Source organism: Nasonia vitripennis, chromosome 4 (assembly GCF_009193385.2).
Source record: "Nasonia vitripennis strain AsymCx chromosome 4, Nvit_psr_1.1, whole genome shotgun sequence".
NCBI lineage: Eukaryota > Metazoa > Arthropoda > Insecta > Hymenoptera > Pteromalidae > Nasonia > Nasonia vitripennis.
In genome coordinates, this window is record NC_045760.1 from 12,551,240 (window position 1) to 12,566,230 (window position 14,991).

Here is a 14,991-nt window from a genome sequence, read left to right on the forward strand (position 1 = left end):
ACGTGTCGCTATAATCGTACGCTGTATTCTGTGGATTATTATGAGCACATCCGCAGGTATATCGTATGTACGCGTCCTCGGAGCTTTTCGGAAAATCGCGCAGAGAAAATATCGAGGAGCTGAATAATGTTATTACACAAGCATCAAACGACCATCAATCTAACGAACTCTCGATGCTGCATACACACGCGCGGAAGATAACGATCATCGCTAGGATCTTGTTAATGTAGCCGCGATGTCGCAAAGATGATTAATTGCGACAGCGTATACGCGCGTAAGCACGAAATCACTAAAATCAGACCATTTGAATTATGCGATTATGAAAATTTCTGACGCTATCTCTGACCTCATGAGCTATATATTCGAACACGTTGATTATTATACTTTGTATACGCACAAGTCCTTACATAGTAGGGAATCTCGACACACATAACGACGTCACGATTGCCTGATGTGATCAGTCCATCGATTAAAAACGACACGTGAATGTATATCAGCGTCGTACGTCTCCGCTGATGTTTTCGAAAATCTATATATGAGCCTTAATATGTACGAAATAAAATTCGTCGATACAACACGTTCCCCATTGAAGCCGTCGACGCGCGCCATTTTACGGCGCACACTCATCCGGGGAATGACGCGCATCAGCCGAGAGGGAAGCGAATCGTTATATAGAGAGGGTCGCCTTTCGCATGCAGAGCTCGATTCGCTCGTAATGTACGCTAATGCGACGATTCCCGCTTGCTAAGAAGAGTGAGCTTTTGTGCGCTATACGTGTGTCTCTGTGCAAACTTGAGGAACGAGCGTTCGCGGAAGACGAATCTCTGAAACTTCAGAACGCGCGAGACGTAATTTAGTGGGCCGCGTGAATCGTGAGCGCGAGATGCTATCTCAGATTAAAGTATCTCCGCGCGGTGAAAGTTCGCGGAGAGCGAGAATACTTGCAAGTAAAAGTAATGCCGCGTGTCTTCGTGCTGCACCCGACTATTTCGTTTACGATGACTCAAAACCAACCAATAGTATTATTTCTTTGCAACGGAGTGTACAGCCAGTGAAAATAAAATGATCGACCGTTTGGTTGAAATTTATTGCAGATCAATGTCAATCAAAGATCACTGGAGACGGCGGGTCTGGAGCTTTGCGGCGGTGGTGGTAGCGCCGCTGCGGGCGGGGGTGGCGCGACGGTGGCGGCTGCGACGGGCGTACCGCAGGGTCAATCGAGCAGCGCTGGCTCCATAGGCTCGGCGCCGAGCCCTGCCTCGCCCAGACCGGCCCCCCAGCATCGGCCGCCACTCACCACTTCCTCCCAGTCCTCGAGGAACCTCGACGACGACAGATCGACCGATGGTAAGCATATGTGTACCTCCTTTCATTTTTAACATGCAAACGAATGACGATGACGTGCTCGTCGATTATCAGAGTCAGTTTGGTTTAACGAGAACACGACAACAAACACGATGCAACTCTGATTATGTAATTTTTCCGATTCATAATCACGCTTTTGATATACAGTAATAAAAGATACAAACAAACAAATTGAAATGAAATCCGAACTCGCGACTCTGTGATTCAATTCGGATAATTAATATACCAACGCGGTATACGATGCATGCCCGAGTCGTCTCGCCCCAAGCTATACGCCGCATGATTAATTTTGTTCCGGCCTGCACCTGCAAAATGACTTTCGCCCCTGTATACGCGCCGTCAGGGACACTGGAAAATCGATTTAGCCACGGCTCCGAATTCAGTTACGCGGGGGTTTCAACCCTCGCTTGGCGACGCGCGGCGATGCAATGCTACGACGACCGGTGGCAAAAAATAGATTTAACTAATTCTATTGTGTCGGTGTACTATTCGCTTTTTTGTACTAATCCAACTCGTTTATTTGTTCGATTAATTTTCCAGCTGTCGGACCGAATACCGCAACGGACGATTCCGACGACAGCGAAAGTAGAGCCCAATACGTTAGTGCGAATTGCGTAGTTTTTACCCATTACCGAGGCGACGCAGCGACGGAAGTCGAGGAACATTTTCAGAGGGCTCTGGCACAAGACAAACCAAAAGGTTGCTCATATGAATACTCTTGTTATTATACAAAGGATTTTCCGAGCGCATTTTCACGAATCTCCTGTTGCAGATAATAATAATCCCATGATCACGAGAAACTTCCCGGCATCGTTCTGGAAGAGCCACCACGAGGTCTACGAATACACCGATCCCTGGCACTCGCACTACAGCCAGTATCACCCACGGTAAGTGACAGCGGCTTGTACACGCGGGTGATTAATTTTTAGAATATTAATTATGCTCAAACGCGACCAATCACGTTTATCTGTTTCTACTTTTCGGGCGAAGACACGCGCTTTGCTAAATATACGATCAGCCGAGCGTTTCATTAGTTTGGATAATATAGAGATTAAATTCAAATCTAATCTATCACCCGCGAATCATATGAAAGTCGTATCGATGTTAAATTTGCTTGACTGAATCCATTGTACAAAGGTCAATTTTGAATCGTGCAGCCAAAAAAAATTGGAGAATCACACTCGATACTCAATAATTCTCGTAAAGCTTATTTTCTCCATCCAAATATAACGTGCAAAATTAACTAAACGCCCGACCACCGAATACGTTGTAGGGCCGTGCACGAGTACCACCACCACCACAACATGGCGGCGGCGAGTTACAACAGCCTGCTGCTGAACCGCAGCCTTGGTCATCCAAGCTCGCATCCAGGCGTACCTCACCACGCGCACACGGCAGCGAGCTACAAGGACTGGACGTCGGCGACACCCTCGCAGTCGCTCGTCGACGCGTCCTCGGCTCCGCCGTACCCTCACGGCCCATACGCGCCCCTATCGAGCGACTACTGGACGTGAACGGCGAGCGTGTTTCTTCGGTGCTTCTCTGCGCTCGCCAGCAACGACGGTCTCTTTCTGTGTATATGGATGTCCTATATATATATCTTTCTCTACTCTTGCGAATGCGAATGTGTTCGCCTATATATATATTGCGCGCGCACAGGGACACGCCCGATGTGAAACATCGTGGAAATGGCCAGGAGTCGTGTAAGTATACGCGAGAACCGAATCGAAGTTGCTAGACGATCTCATCCTTCGTGACTCAACGCTGCATTGCGTAAAGCGTTGCTAATTATAGATAAAAGGTTGATGGTTCGACCGAATGTTTGAACAGCTAATTAATCACGTTTACGCAGAACAATATTCGCGAGCAGTTTAACAGTTTTAACGGTGAATGAACAACGTTTACTATACACAGCTTCAGTCCATTATTTGACACATAGCAAATAATATAAATTTGATTTTTGTGTGTATCATTGTACGATATCGGGGGGAGGCTGTTCGAAATTTTCCTATCAATAGGTGGAAGCTAAATATGATTCTCTTTTGACGAAATCTATTTATTGCGCGCTCTGGTGCAGAGACGCGCACGTTTCCTTATAATAGCTCACGCAGTGTGACGTCAGGTGAACAATAACAAAGATTACACGCGAAAACGGCTCTATATATCTATACAGTATCCACAATAATATTTGCCAAACTGATAATACTATACGCGACCTCAAGAAATACACCGACGATCGATTAATATTTCGGAGAGAATTTATACTGCGCAAATTGTATGTTATTATTAAGTTTTTTTTCTTTCGAAACGTCGGCTCCGATCTAAACTTGAATAAATAAGATCGTACAAAAGAGTCGCGGGAGACACGCGTACGTTGCTCGCTCCTCGATAACGATTGCAAATTTACAAATTTACTTTTCGACCTTTGTTATGTAAAAATAAACCATTAAACATTGAGCCATTGTCAAATATTTGCCCAAGAACAAAACGCAGCGTATACCGCTCGTTACGCAACGTTGGAACAAAAGCTCGCTTCCAATAAGTCATCGTTCCCTTTAAACGAAGACGCGAACCTCGCTATCTCCTTCTTCGAATTCGCCCCGGCTGGCGAGAAGCGCGCACTCGTTCAAATTCAAACTCTCGTTGCGCATAATATCATACATGCATGTATGCGCATACCTCGTAGGCTCGGCTACTGTACACACGCGATGAAGACGCGCACGAGAGCATCAGCAGCGAATCCGAATAATTTCGCCCTATGGAAGACGCATATGGCACAGGCAAGATCCCGCGGCTGGCCGGCAATGCGCGCGTGGAATCGTACGGACAGAATACGCACGATTCTATGCATCTGATGCACGCAGACTCTGCTGTCGAAATTTTAACTGGCCCTGGCGTCGCAGCGGCAGCAGCACGTGCAAGAAGAGCCGCGAACGACGACGAGGAAATAGCATATATATGCTTTTTTACATATATAGCGCACGTTACCGTTTTCATTTTAGATTGTTCGTTGTAAGCGTTGGAAAGACTGGGTTTTGAACATTTTTTCGGCGCTCATCTTCGTAAGAGCATAAAATGCTCGGTGTTTTTTTTTTAATAGCTATGGAACTGCGAAAAATATGTTTGAGAGTCTAGTGTTTTGCCAATAAGGGGTTTCACTCAGATGTCCCATCCGCAACGAATTCATTTCGACGTATATGTAATACTCCCTCGTTTAATTTAACTCAATGTCTACTGTAATCGTGCATTAGTAAATGAAAATGTGGAAAAAAAATAGTGTGATCAATTGACTTTATAGTGTGTACATAAATGAAGATGCTGGTTTTCTCATTTCTATTTCGCGTGTGCATCAGAGACCAATTTATTTATCTTCTACATAATAACGAGCGAGCTAATGTTCTGTATATTTATGTCGATATATATAATATAATTTCAAACAATGAAAATTACGTACCGTCTTGATCTCCTGTTTGAATATCAACGTACAGTCATCGTCGGCTGAAAATTTACGTCGCGACTTTCATTCGAATTCAATGAAATACTCAGAATGAGAAACCATACACGATAGCGCGAATTCGATTATTGGCTCTCTAAAATGTTAGTAAACCATATAGATAGATGATAATTTGAAAATTTCTACTCGATTATTTGATCTGTATGTATGTTTGAACGCGAATAATAATATAATAATAAATAATAATAATGATAATGAAATAATATTGTGTATAAAAAAAAGCGACAATAGGGGCTAACAGCACCGTCTGGCATTCAGCACTAAGTGATTTTCATGCATAAGTATCTACCGATATTCCTACATAGAAGAAAATCAAGAAGAAGCGTAATAAATTATCTCAATAAAATTGATTTTATTACCTTTCTGTCGTCGGACCGTGCAATCTATTATTATTTATTAATAATAATCGAATGCATATATGCTTATCCTGCTCATGCGGTTAATTATACATTACAATATGTATCCCTCTAATTAATTAATTACGTCGAAAGGAAGTACTTGTAGAATGCAAATATGCAACGTGTTTCTTTCGCGCTACATAAATACGTTCGCGGCGAATTAGCAAGTATTTGATATTATAATACAGCGATATTTTATTCTATGTTTGTACAGTCACTAGGGTCGTATATACTAAAAGAAAATTGTATTAAAAAGTTCATTGAATATCTTGCACTCATTGTACTTAAGAGTCGCTACTTCACGATGCAGCTGGGGCAAGCTGACGTGTAAATATTACTTGTAATAAATGTGCTTTAGTTAACCTGCCCATTAAATAACTCTATGTAAGTTACGTAATTTATTTAATTCCCTCGTCTTTGATTATATACTGTCATACCGCCTCTAAATGAATTAATTTTTTTTTTACTAATGTTCGAAATTAGACAAGTTTTGAAATTTTCGAGCATTCAAAGTTTCAAAGCATTATCTTTTTTCGAGATCACTTGAGGGTTTAATTTATTTCTTATTTGATCATTGATAATAAATCTTCGTTAAGATTTGAAAGTCTTCGAAGATTTTTCTTTATTTTGTCGTCGGGAATCAATATTTGATATTATTCATATATGTTTTTTAATGGACCTCATCAATGACACATCAAGATTTTATTCGTAAATCCAAAAGAGTAAGTTTTTTATTTTTGATTTATGAATTACGAATAACTAACAATTGAATTCATCACAAATAAATAATTAGGAAACATCGAATAATGCAGTATAAAATACCACCAAAGCAAAGAGGAAGTTTTACAAAACAAATACTATATTTCAATGAATTCATGCAACGTAAGTATTCACACATATATCAAAGCCCGGTTAGAATCTTATATACGAAACAACAAACCATTACCTACTGATCAAGTCAATAAATAAATATGCGTGTGTTCATCTCCATTAAAAAAATGTAATTCTTTTAATTTTCCTTCTACTAGAAAATTTTCAGTATTTTTATCAAATTTGTGTTTATCCTAAAATTTAGATATGATCTTGCGATATCAAATATTTGTACTGGTTATATTTATTGCACAGCTCGTGACTGCTAATACTATATATGAATGACTTATTTCATTATTGTATAGAACTAATTAAGATAAGAATTTATTGTTCATACTGAATAAATTTGAATCAATATTTGGATTTAAATATAATAGAGAGACGCGATTAACAAGGCGTAACAAAATTGTCGGAATTATAGGGCGCCATATAATACAATACATAAATACATAGAGAAAAAATGTTCTATCATCTAATACATTCTATATAGCGTTCATTTAATTACTTGAAAATGCGCATGTGTGAAAGATCGGCGTCATCAGTAGAGGTTTTTTTTTATTAAAGCGCGTCGACAGCGTAACGCGTGTCTTATCACCAAAAATTTAACACCCACAAAACGTTTGTTTGCACAGGTGGTTTTATTGTAAATAACAGTAGGTATATGTAGGGGTGAAGCAGCGATTGCCCGATCTAATACGAAATAATCTTAGTACGAAGTAATACATGCATGAAAATAGTAAGACACGCCAAGCCTTTAATCCACACTCCACATCCACAATTAAAGCGGAATTGAAAATGACATTAAAAGTAAGTGCAAGCGGTTAACAAGATTGTGTTTAATAGAATACGAATAATGTGGCAGATAAATATTTTTTTCCAAATAACACGTTCATATAAGTATATACGTATTTCGTTAGTGAAAACAGTTATATATACATCAGTGTTCGAATCGCGTTTTATTTTAAAAGATTAAAATATAGTGTACAACTATATTTAACCACAAATAGAAAGTTTTTTTTCCAAAAAGTGAAACGTAATTTTTTTTCATTGAATATGAAGCTTTGTCTTACTTTTTTATTTCGAACAAATACAATACATTCGCATTAAGTGAGCCATAGATAAAGGATTGCAATAAAGTTTGTTTATTTTATTTTAAAGATTAAATACTTTTTTTTCAACTTTCAGCGTACGTTATTGGTTGCCATACAATTGGCTGCCATTATCGTGGGTGTCCTCTACATCGAGAATACAAAGCGAGTCGAATATTGGCCACCAAGACTCTGATTGTGTCGGCATAACAATAAGTGCAATTATGACTTAGCAGCCATTCATTTACATTTTCATCGGGTATATTATAATTTTTACCTCTTTGACGGAAAAATGGAAACTTCGTTGATATTCATCTGTTGAATTATCTTGCGCAATAAAAAGCATCGCAAGATCTTGTATAATAAATCCGATTTTGTCGCTCTATCAAATACATACCTGATCAAATTCTTTTTATATATTTTTTAATAAAATTAATAAAATCGGCGTAGAAAAAAGTAGTTTAATTTAATCTTTAGAAGTTACACAAAAGTGGAATACATATTATATCGCAGATGGTTTAATTTAACTTATCAGACCTAGAATGTCGTCAAGGGTATATTGATCGAAAAGAGCATTGGCTTCTCTCAATAAGATCTGGTCAACTTGAGCCGTAACTTCTTCCTGGAAATCTTGAATTGCATCTGGTGCCATGTCACTAATAACAGCACCGATAAGTTGCGAAAGTTCATCATTGTTATAGAGCCCGGTAATGTTGATCTTTAAAAATATAAAATCGATATGTTAGCAATTTAAGTTTGATCAACAGTTGTAGATAAAAAATACATACCATAGTTTTAGCCACAGAAATTGCCGTTGCTGAAAAGCTTACGATTTGCACCTTCTTCGTTTTTAAGTTTACTTTGAGCTTGGCTTGTGTCGAGAAAGCGAAGTCACTAATATCGAAGCTGTTGAAAATAATGTATCTTAGCATATGCGATATCAAATAAAGGATGACTGATTTTTTGTAGGAAACAAAAATTATTTTACTTATGTACCTTATTTCACCTGCTCCATAAACAGGAATTTTGTTAGCAATGTATGCGTCTACTTCGTATGCTGTTTTTCCTTTGATGTTGGACCACAAGAAGCTCATCGAGGCATTCCATTTGGCAATTTTGAAGTCGGCATGTTTAACCACATAGTCGGACAAGCCGTCGACATGTGCATTGTTTATTTCTCCATTAGCACTAAAAATAAAAAATTTGCGTGACAAAATATAAACAAATAATTTTCTACAAATTTATTTAACAGTTTATATATTTGCTTACGTTACTTGCTCTTCATTAATATTGATTTTTTGATGCTCCAAGTCCAGAGGATCAAGTACAGGTATACCGAGTTTAGCATTTCCCTTTTTCATGATGCTTTTGAAATCCTCAAGAGCAGTCTTGAACTTATCACCAATAGCCCGAACTACATAATCGCGGACTAAGTCATCTAATAAAAGAAAAATACTGTAAGATTTTTATTACATGGAAATGGATATTTTGTAATTGTTTTCAAAATTAATGTAATTATTTAAGTATATATGTACAAATTCATAGCGTCATCGTAGCAGCTCTAAGAATTATCTATACACGATAAAAAATAACTCGTGAAGTGTTATTAATAAATTATTTAAAATCAGAAATAATGTCTTTGCTGTATAATAAAATTGATATATTTCCTTTGTAAAAACACACTTTTCTATTCGACATTCGAATAGGAAATCTCATTATAGGCGTATGGCGAATAAAGCGCTACCGATCGGAACAAGCAAAGAGTCGAGCCACGAAAAAGCTTGCTATTTTAAACTCGTACGTACTACTAGTATAGTGCCAACTCTTTTTTTGCATTCTTTCGACCAATGTGGGACGTTCGGTCGACCGGAATGCATTGTCTTTTTTAAATGAAACAAAAGTTCGATGATGCCTCGAATTGCCGAAATAGTTTGGAATGCGAGCTGTTACGACGATGCGCAAAAAATACTCCGGTCGCGATTTGCCCGTGTATACTTCGTTGATGCAAAATTATCGCAGAACTATATGTTGGACTTTTTTGCAATTAATATAGAAAAAATAATAATACTCACTGCTACCATCGTGAACAAAGTTGGCGCCGATGAGCTGGCAGCTGGCAACCAGCACTATCAATGCCGCTAATACCTTCATTGTTCTGGAATATCAGATTTTATATTTTTTTATTGCTTATAATTACATATATTCTTCATTCATGTGTATGTGTTCTTTTGCTTTAGCTTTTTATGGGACTGAAAAGTCTTAATTACCTTATAATTTCACTAAACTGCAGATAATTTATCACGCAGCACTGTCTTATTGTAAGAAGCGTTGCAAAATCAATATTTTTGTCTTGTCGGGGGCACTCTCTTAAATAGAGTAAGGATAAATAATCTTACATCTCGAACGTAGAACACTTATCTTATCGACATATCATTTATTTTGATACTACGCCTTCAGGTGAGCTTGATTATAACAAAATTTGAATCAATCTTCAGGTTGTAATCTTGAATGGTTGTCGGATCGAATGAGGGCGAGACATTACAAAATTTAATCACTTGAGAAAGATTTATCGCATTTGTATTCTTGTGCTTTATAATAGTCAACAGAATTAGTCCTCTTACGTTATAATAAACAACTTAATAATGGATTTTATGTGAAATAAATTAATAAAAATTATACGCGTTTACATAAATTTGAAAGATATATTTATTGATTAGTAATTTATTTACATATGTAATATATATTATCCAATGATATTAATGATGTCTTGCAACGTTAAGCCATCCAAATAAGAATTGATTAATTTCGTCAGCCTACAATCTACTTGACTGCTAATCAGCCATTGAAGATTATTAACAACGTACGGTCCTGACTGACTTACTATAGAGTTTATTGTCTCAGAAGCAGGCTGGTTATTATAAATTCCACTTGCATTAAACTGAAAAATATTTGCTTAAATATACTCAATTTTTCGTAATTTTCCATGCACAACAGTCATAAATTATTTTATACATACGTTGATATTTCCCAAATGCATTCCAGTTGATAAACTCTTTATAAATATTTTATTCGATTTCAAACCTAATTGCGCCTCTGCTGCGAATGTAAAATTGAAAATTTCGACGCTGGAAATGTTATTATTGTTTCCATGAAATGATGAAAATTAGTGGTATGTATACAAAATATTTCAATAAACTCACTCAATATCACCCTTCCCATACATAGATATTCCCTTTGATTCAGCTTCAAAACTATATAAACTTTTAGCTTTAACATTAGACAATGTCATGTTCAATGTGATTTTCAAGCCCGCCAATTTGAACTTAGCCTCGTTAACTATATAATTAGACAGACCCTTAACTTTGGCATTAGTTAAGTCACCTTTGATGCTGAATATAAATAAAAATTATTTAATGATACGTGATATCGACGGTCGATTTATTTGTATCTGCCAGTATCTTGCAAGTATTTATGTGTGTGTGTATCTATATTACAAATAAATAAAGTTATTCAATTACCTGATTATGTCTTCTGTAATATAAATTTCTTGATAATCATTTTCATACGGATCAAGAACTGGGATTCCTAAGCTACTGTTTCCAGTCTTTAACATAGGTTTCAAACTCACAAGAAATTCCTTCAGGTTATCATCTAATACCGATTTTGCTATTTCATAAACTGATAAAAAGGTAATGAAAGGTAATAAAAACTATCAAAAGTTATGCTGAAATATTATTTAGTCATATAAAAAAATATGAATAATATTATTATTAATAAGTGTATACTTACTTATGTCTTTGATTAGAAAACCAGCAGTCATTTGAATCACTATCGCAATGACAAGAATAGATGTTATGTGTTTCATTTTCTTAAAATAAAATTTTCAGTTTATTAAAAGAAATTTATAATGATTAATCTACTGTCAATTTTCGACGCGTGACGTAAAAATATCTTCTTGACTGACGCGTGTTGTTCTCTAGACGAACAGGCAGGAAAATGCATACTTTCTGATCTAAATCTGAACTTTTATCTTATCAAGCATCACGAGTAAGTTTGAAAAATAGAAAAGAAATTGATCGATATAAATGGTATCGAAATTATTCAAGTTTCATCTAAATAATACAAGTAAATTCTTAATTATATACTATAAATATATTAGTTAATATCATAATTATCTGGTCATTCATAGTATTCAAGTAAATTATGTATGTATAGTTATTACTGACGACCTAAGTTATCCTAATTAATTTCTTAATTGTTATATAATATTGATGATGTGGATTAAATTAAATAATCAATTTTTAGCTATAGTTTTGAGAACATAGTTTTAGTTAAGAGAATAGTCTTTTAATAGTATTCTTATTGATGAATTTTCAGTTCTAAGAAATCCAACTGATTATACATTTTTAAAATAAAATGACAATTAAACAGAATAATTGTAATTTATATGTACAAAAATTTTATTTATTCTGATATAAATATAATTATAACGTAGTTTTAATGAAATAAAATATCTATGCTTAATCTATATCATTTAGGAACATCTTTAGGTTTAAACTTTATGTTTACCCCAGAACTTTTTAATTTTTGTTCCAAAGCAGAAAGCTGTTTCAAAGATTTCTTAACATTCTTCTTGTATTGCGTCTGGCTAATTGAATTTTCATTTTTCTTAAGCTCTTTTATCCTGTTATTGATTTTTGGATATATTTTGGAAGTCCATGGTTTTCCAGCAAAAAATCCAAAATGTTGTTTTTCAGGTGGAATATATGTAGCTATATACAAATAAATACAATTTAACAAATGTTTCATAAATAGCATGCTTATTAACAAAAAGTTTCTTTGGAAAAAGTACCTTTCAGAAGTCTACCACACATCAAATAATTGTTCATAGTTTCGGCAGCTATCTTAGCTACTTCTGGAAGTTGAAACTCTATATAACCATATCCTCGACTTTTTCCAGTCTATAAAAAAATTAAAATATTTATAAGCTGAAGTAAATTTGATAAATAATGTCTCATGTTCAATATTTTTATGCTTACTTTTTTAGATCTAGCTACTCTTACTCTGGTAACTTTACCAAACTGTTCAAAATACTCTTTCATTTCATCTTCAAAGAATCCATACGGAATGTGTCCAATGTATACCAAACCTCTTGTAGAAACAAATGGTTTCTCTTCTTGTGCATTGACTTCTGTTTCTGCTGCTTTTTCTATAGATTTCTTTTTGACAATGCCCTTATCTTTTTTCTGTTAATTAAGAATAATGAAGTTTATTAAAAATAAATTAAATAAGATGAGAATTCTTTTAATACTCTAATAGATGTATATCTCATGAATAAGCCTAATTTCAAAGGATTAGAAAATAATATTGCATATTTTTAATAAATTATTTATTTATAATTTAGCTTTTATTGTAATAAGGTAACAAACATGTGAGAATGTTATAGGTTATGTTATAAAATGCAGCATACCTTAATAATTTGCGTCACATTACTAACTGCTTTACTTAGAGCAGATGTCCTTTGAGTCTTTACCTTCTTAACTTTCATTTTTCTAAATAATTGTTGTATTTAAGTATAAAATAAATACTTTGATGAAAACGACGCGGTTATATACGCTTGGCACGTGAAAACAGACGTAAACTTCGCACTTGGCCAACGAAGATAGACCTTAATAGAAGCGCAAAGCCCCGACCCAAAGTGAGGCACCCCGAGCGCTAGTACGCACCCCGACTACGCGCGGCGCGTCAGTCTAATTCTGGCGTTCTGCCGGTAACATGAGATGCCCGATCGATGCCCAAGCTATGCATTGCAACTATGCTAATTACTGTTGACAATGCGTAAGGACTGTGCACAATTAAAAATAAGTACTAAACAACACGAATAAGCCAATTATACCCTAAATTCTTATCCTTAAACCCAAATGGGGCCACAACTTAAATATTACATCGACTTATTGAAAGTTGTCGATAACGTTCGTCCGATGGACAACGTACTCTACTCTCAACCCTTTTGATCCGAGTTGAAATTGGGTGCGATTTTTTTTTTTAATTCGTACACATACAAGCCAGCATATGGTTATTATTGTGGTTATTCTTCTTATTATCATCATTAAATATTCGGATTATTTTATATTTATAAAATGCGTTGAAATAAAATATATTATAATTTATTATTATATATAAAATATTTTAATGGTTTTTTTTATTGCTTCAACAGATTTCCACACTACCTATTTATTTATTTGGAATTAATTATATAACAAGGTTGGAATAACTAATACATATAATTTGAATTGACTAACAAATAAATAATTAGATAAAACGCGGAAATTTAAAAAAATCTTTTTACATAATTATTCCAAATAAAACCGTGGAGTCCTTCGCCTACAACCCTACGTAAACCACGAAAATACTCGCCTAGTTTGATTGAATCTGCATCTATTTAATAAAACGAGGTGAGAAAAAATCTGCCTTGACAGCTTAATTGATAATTGAGGGCTAAAAACAATAGACAATCTTCGCGCGTGTAAACACATACGCGACCGCGACTTCGCGCGCCTTTATTAATGATTTTCAAATTTAAAAAATACATTTTGTGATTTAAGGTCTTACAATCATATAGTAATAATGATACAAATATATAATTGTTATTGCTCAGATTTTGTTCATTTACTGATAATAATAGAATTCCTCTTGCATAAAGTAAGATATACGAAGACATCCTTGGATGAACATTAAATTGATTGCGTTAATATGATTATATTATGCATTTACAATCGATATAGCATGAATATTATAAAAAAATTCATGTTGAGGGAATGTTAATTACTCGTACATAAATTCTATAAGAATAATGTGTTTTATTTAAACGCATTTTATGAATATGAAATAATTCGAATATTTAATGTAATATAAATAATAATAATAATAATAATAATAATGATTATAATGATTATAATAATCATAATAATAATAATGATAATAAGAAGAAGAAGAATAACCATAATAATAACCATATGCTGGCTTGTATGTGTACGAATTAAAAAAAAAATCGCACCCAATTTGAACTCGGATCAAAAGGATTGAGAGTCGAGTACGTTGTCCATTGGACTAACGTTATCGACAACTTTCAATCAGTCGATGTAATATTTAAGTTGTGGCCCCATTTGGGTTTAAGGATAAGAATTTAGGGTATAATTGACTTATTCATGTTGTTTAGTACTTATTTTTAGTTGTGCACAGTCCTTACGCATTGTCAACAGTAATTAGCATAGTTGCAATGCATAGCTTTACCATTGCACATAGCGAAAAAACATTTTACCGTCCCGAGCGGTATGTTATCGATCGCGCATCTCATGTTACCGGCAGAACGCCAGAATTAGACTGACGCGCCGCGCGTAGACGGGGTGCGTACTAGCGCTCGGGGTGTCTCACTTTGGGATGGGGCTTTGCGCTTCTATTAAGGTCTATCTTCGTTGGTTTGACGCAAGTTTGATAAGCGACATCTACATTACCATCATTTAGTATGTATATGCACACACACACACATATATATATATATATATTTATTTATTTATTTATACATAACGATGTATAGCACATACACAAAAAACAATTATTATAATTTTAATTTTAATTTTAATAAACACAGATGTCTTTAAACCAATAAATGTCATATTTTATATTGTTAAAATGAAATTTTTATTCGAGATAATAATATTTTATAAAGCTATGCAACGATTTTAATGCAAATTGT

General features: G+C 35.0%; 3 protein-coding genes across 3 annotated transcripts in view; 1 reads left to right on the top strand and 2 right to left on the bottom strand.

Annotated features, from left to right (window-relative positions):
* The window catches only part of LOC100119509 (protein vestigial), a 397,514-nt gene extending 391,849 nt beyond the window's left edge, over nt 1–5,665 (top strand). Inside the window, exons 6-9 of the mRNA XM_031928958.1 lie at nt 1,095–1,347; nt 1,906–2,064; nt 2,138–2,252; nt 2,639–5,665. Of these exons, the coding sequence (XP_031784818.1) occupies nt 1,095–1,347; nt 1,906–2,064; nt 2,138–2,252; nt 2,639–2,879 (768 nt within the window). The 3' untranslated portion in view covers nt 2,880–5,665. The remainder of the gene's footprint in view (nt 1–1,094; nt 1,348–1,905; nt 2,065–2,137; nt 2,253–2,638) is intronic.
* A 1,613-nt stretch (nt 5,666–7,278) lies between these two features.
* Nucleotides 7,279–11,234, bottom strand: LOC100679942. The gene is made up of 11 exons (XM_016987382.2): nt 11,025–11,234; nt 10,754–10,913; nt 10,436–10,624; nt 10,252–10,360; nt 9,981–10,173; nt 9,503–9,626; nt 9,308–9,390; nt 8,505–8,673; nt 8,232–8,423; nt 8,024–8,141; nt 7,279–7,953 (listed from the first exon to the last, which is right to left on the bottom strand). Exons 1-11 carry the CDS (start codon nt 11,098–11,100, stop codon nt 7,759–7,761), a joined length of 1,608 nt encoding a protein of 535 aa, XP_016842871.1. The 5' UTR covers nt 11,101–11,234; the 3' UTR covers nt 7,279–7,758.
* Nucleotides 11,235–11,560: 326 nt separating this feature from the next.
* Nucleotides 11,561–12,908, bottom strand: LOC100119088 (MKI67 FHA domain-interacting nucleolar phosphoprotein-like). The gene is made up of 4 exons (XM_001599979.6): nt 12,706–12,908; nt 12,275–12,481; nt 12,088–12,196; nt 11,561–12,007 (listed from the first exon to the last, which is right to left on the bottom strand). The coding sequence occupies exons 1-4, from the start codon at nt 12,781–12,783 to the stop codon at nt 11,766–11,768; spliced, it is 636 nt and encodes a 211-aa protein (XP_001600029.1). The 5' UTR covers nt 12,784–12,908; the 3' UTR covers nt 11,561–11,765.
* Nucleotides 12,909–14,991: the final 2,083 nt, after the last annotated feature.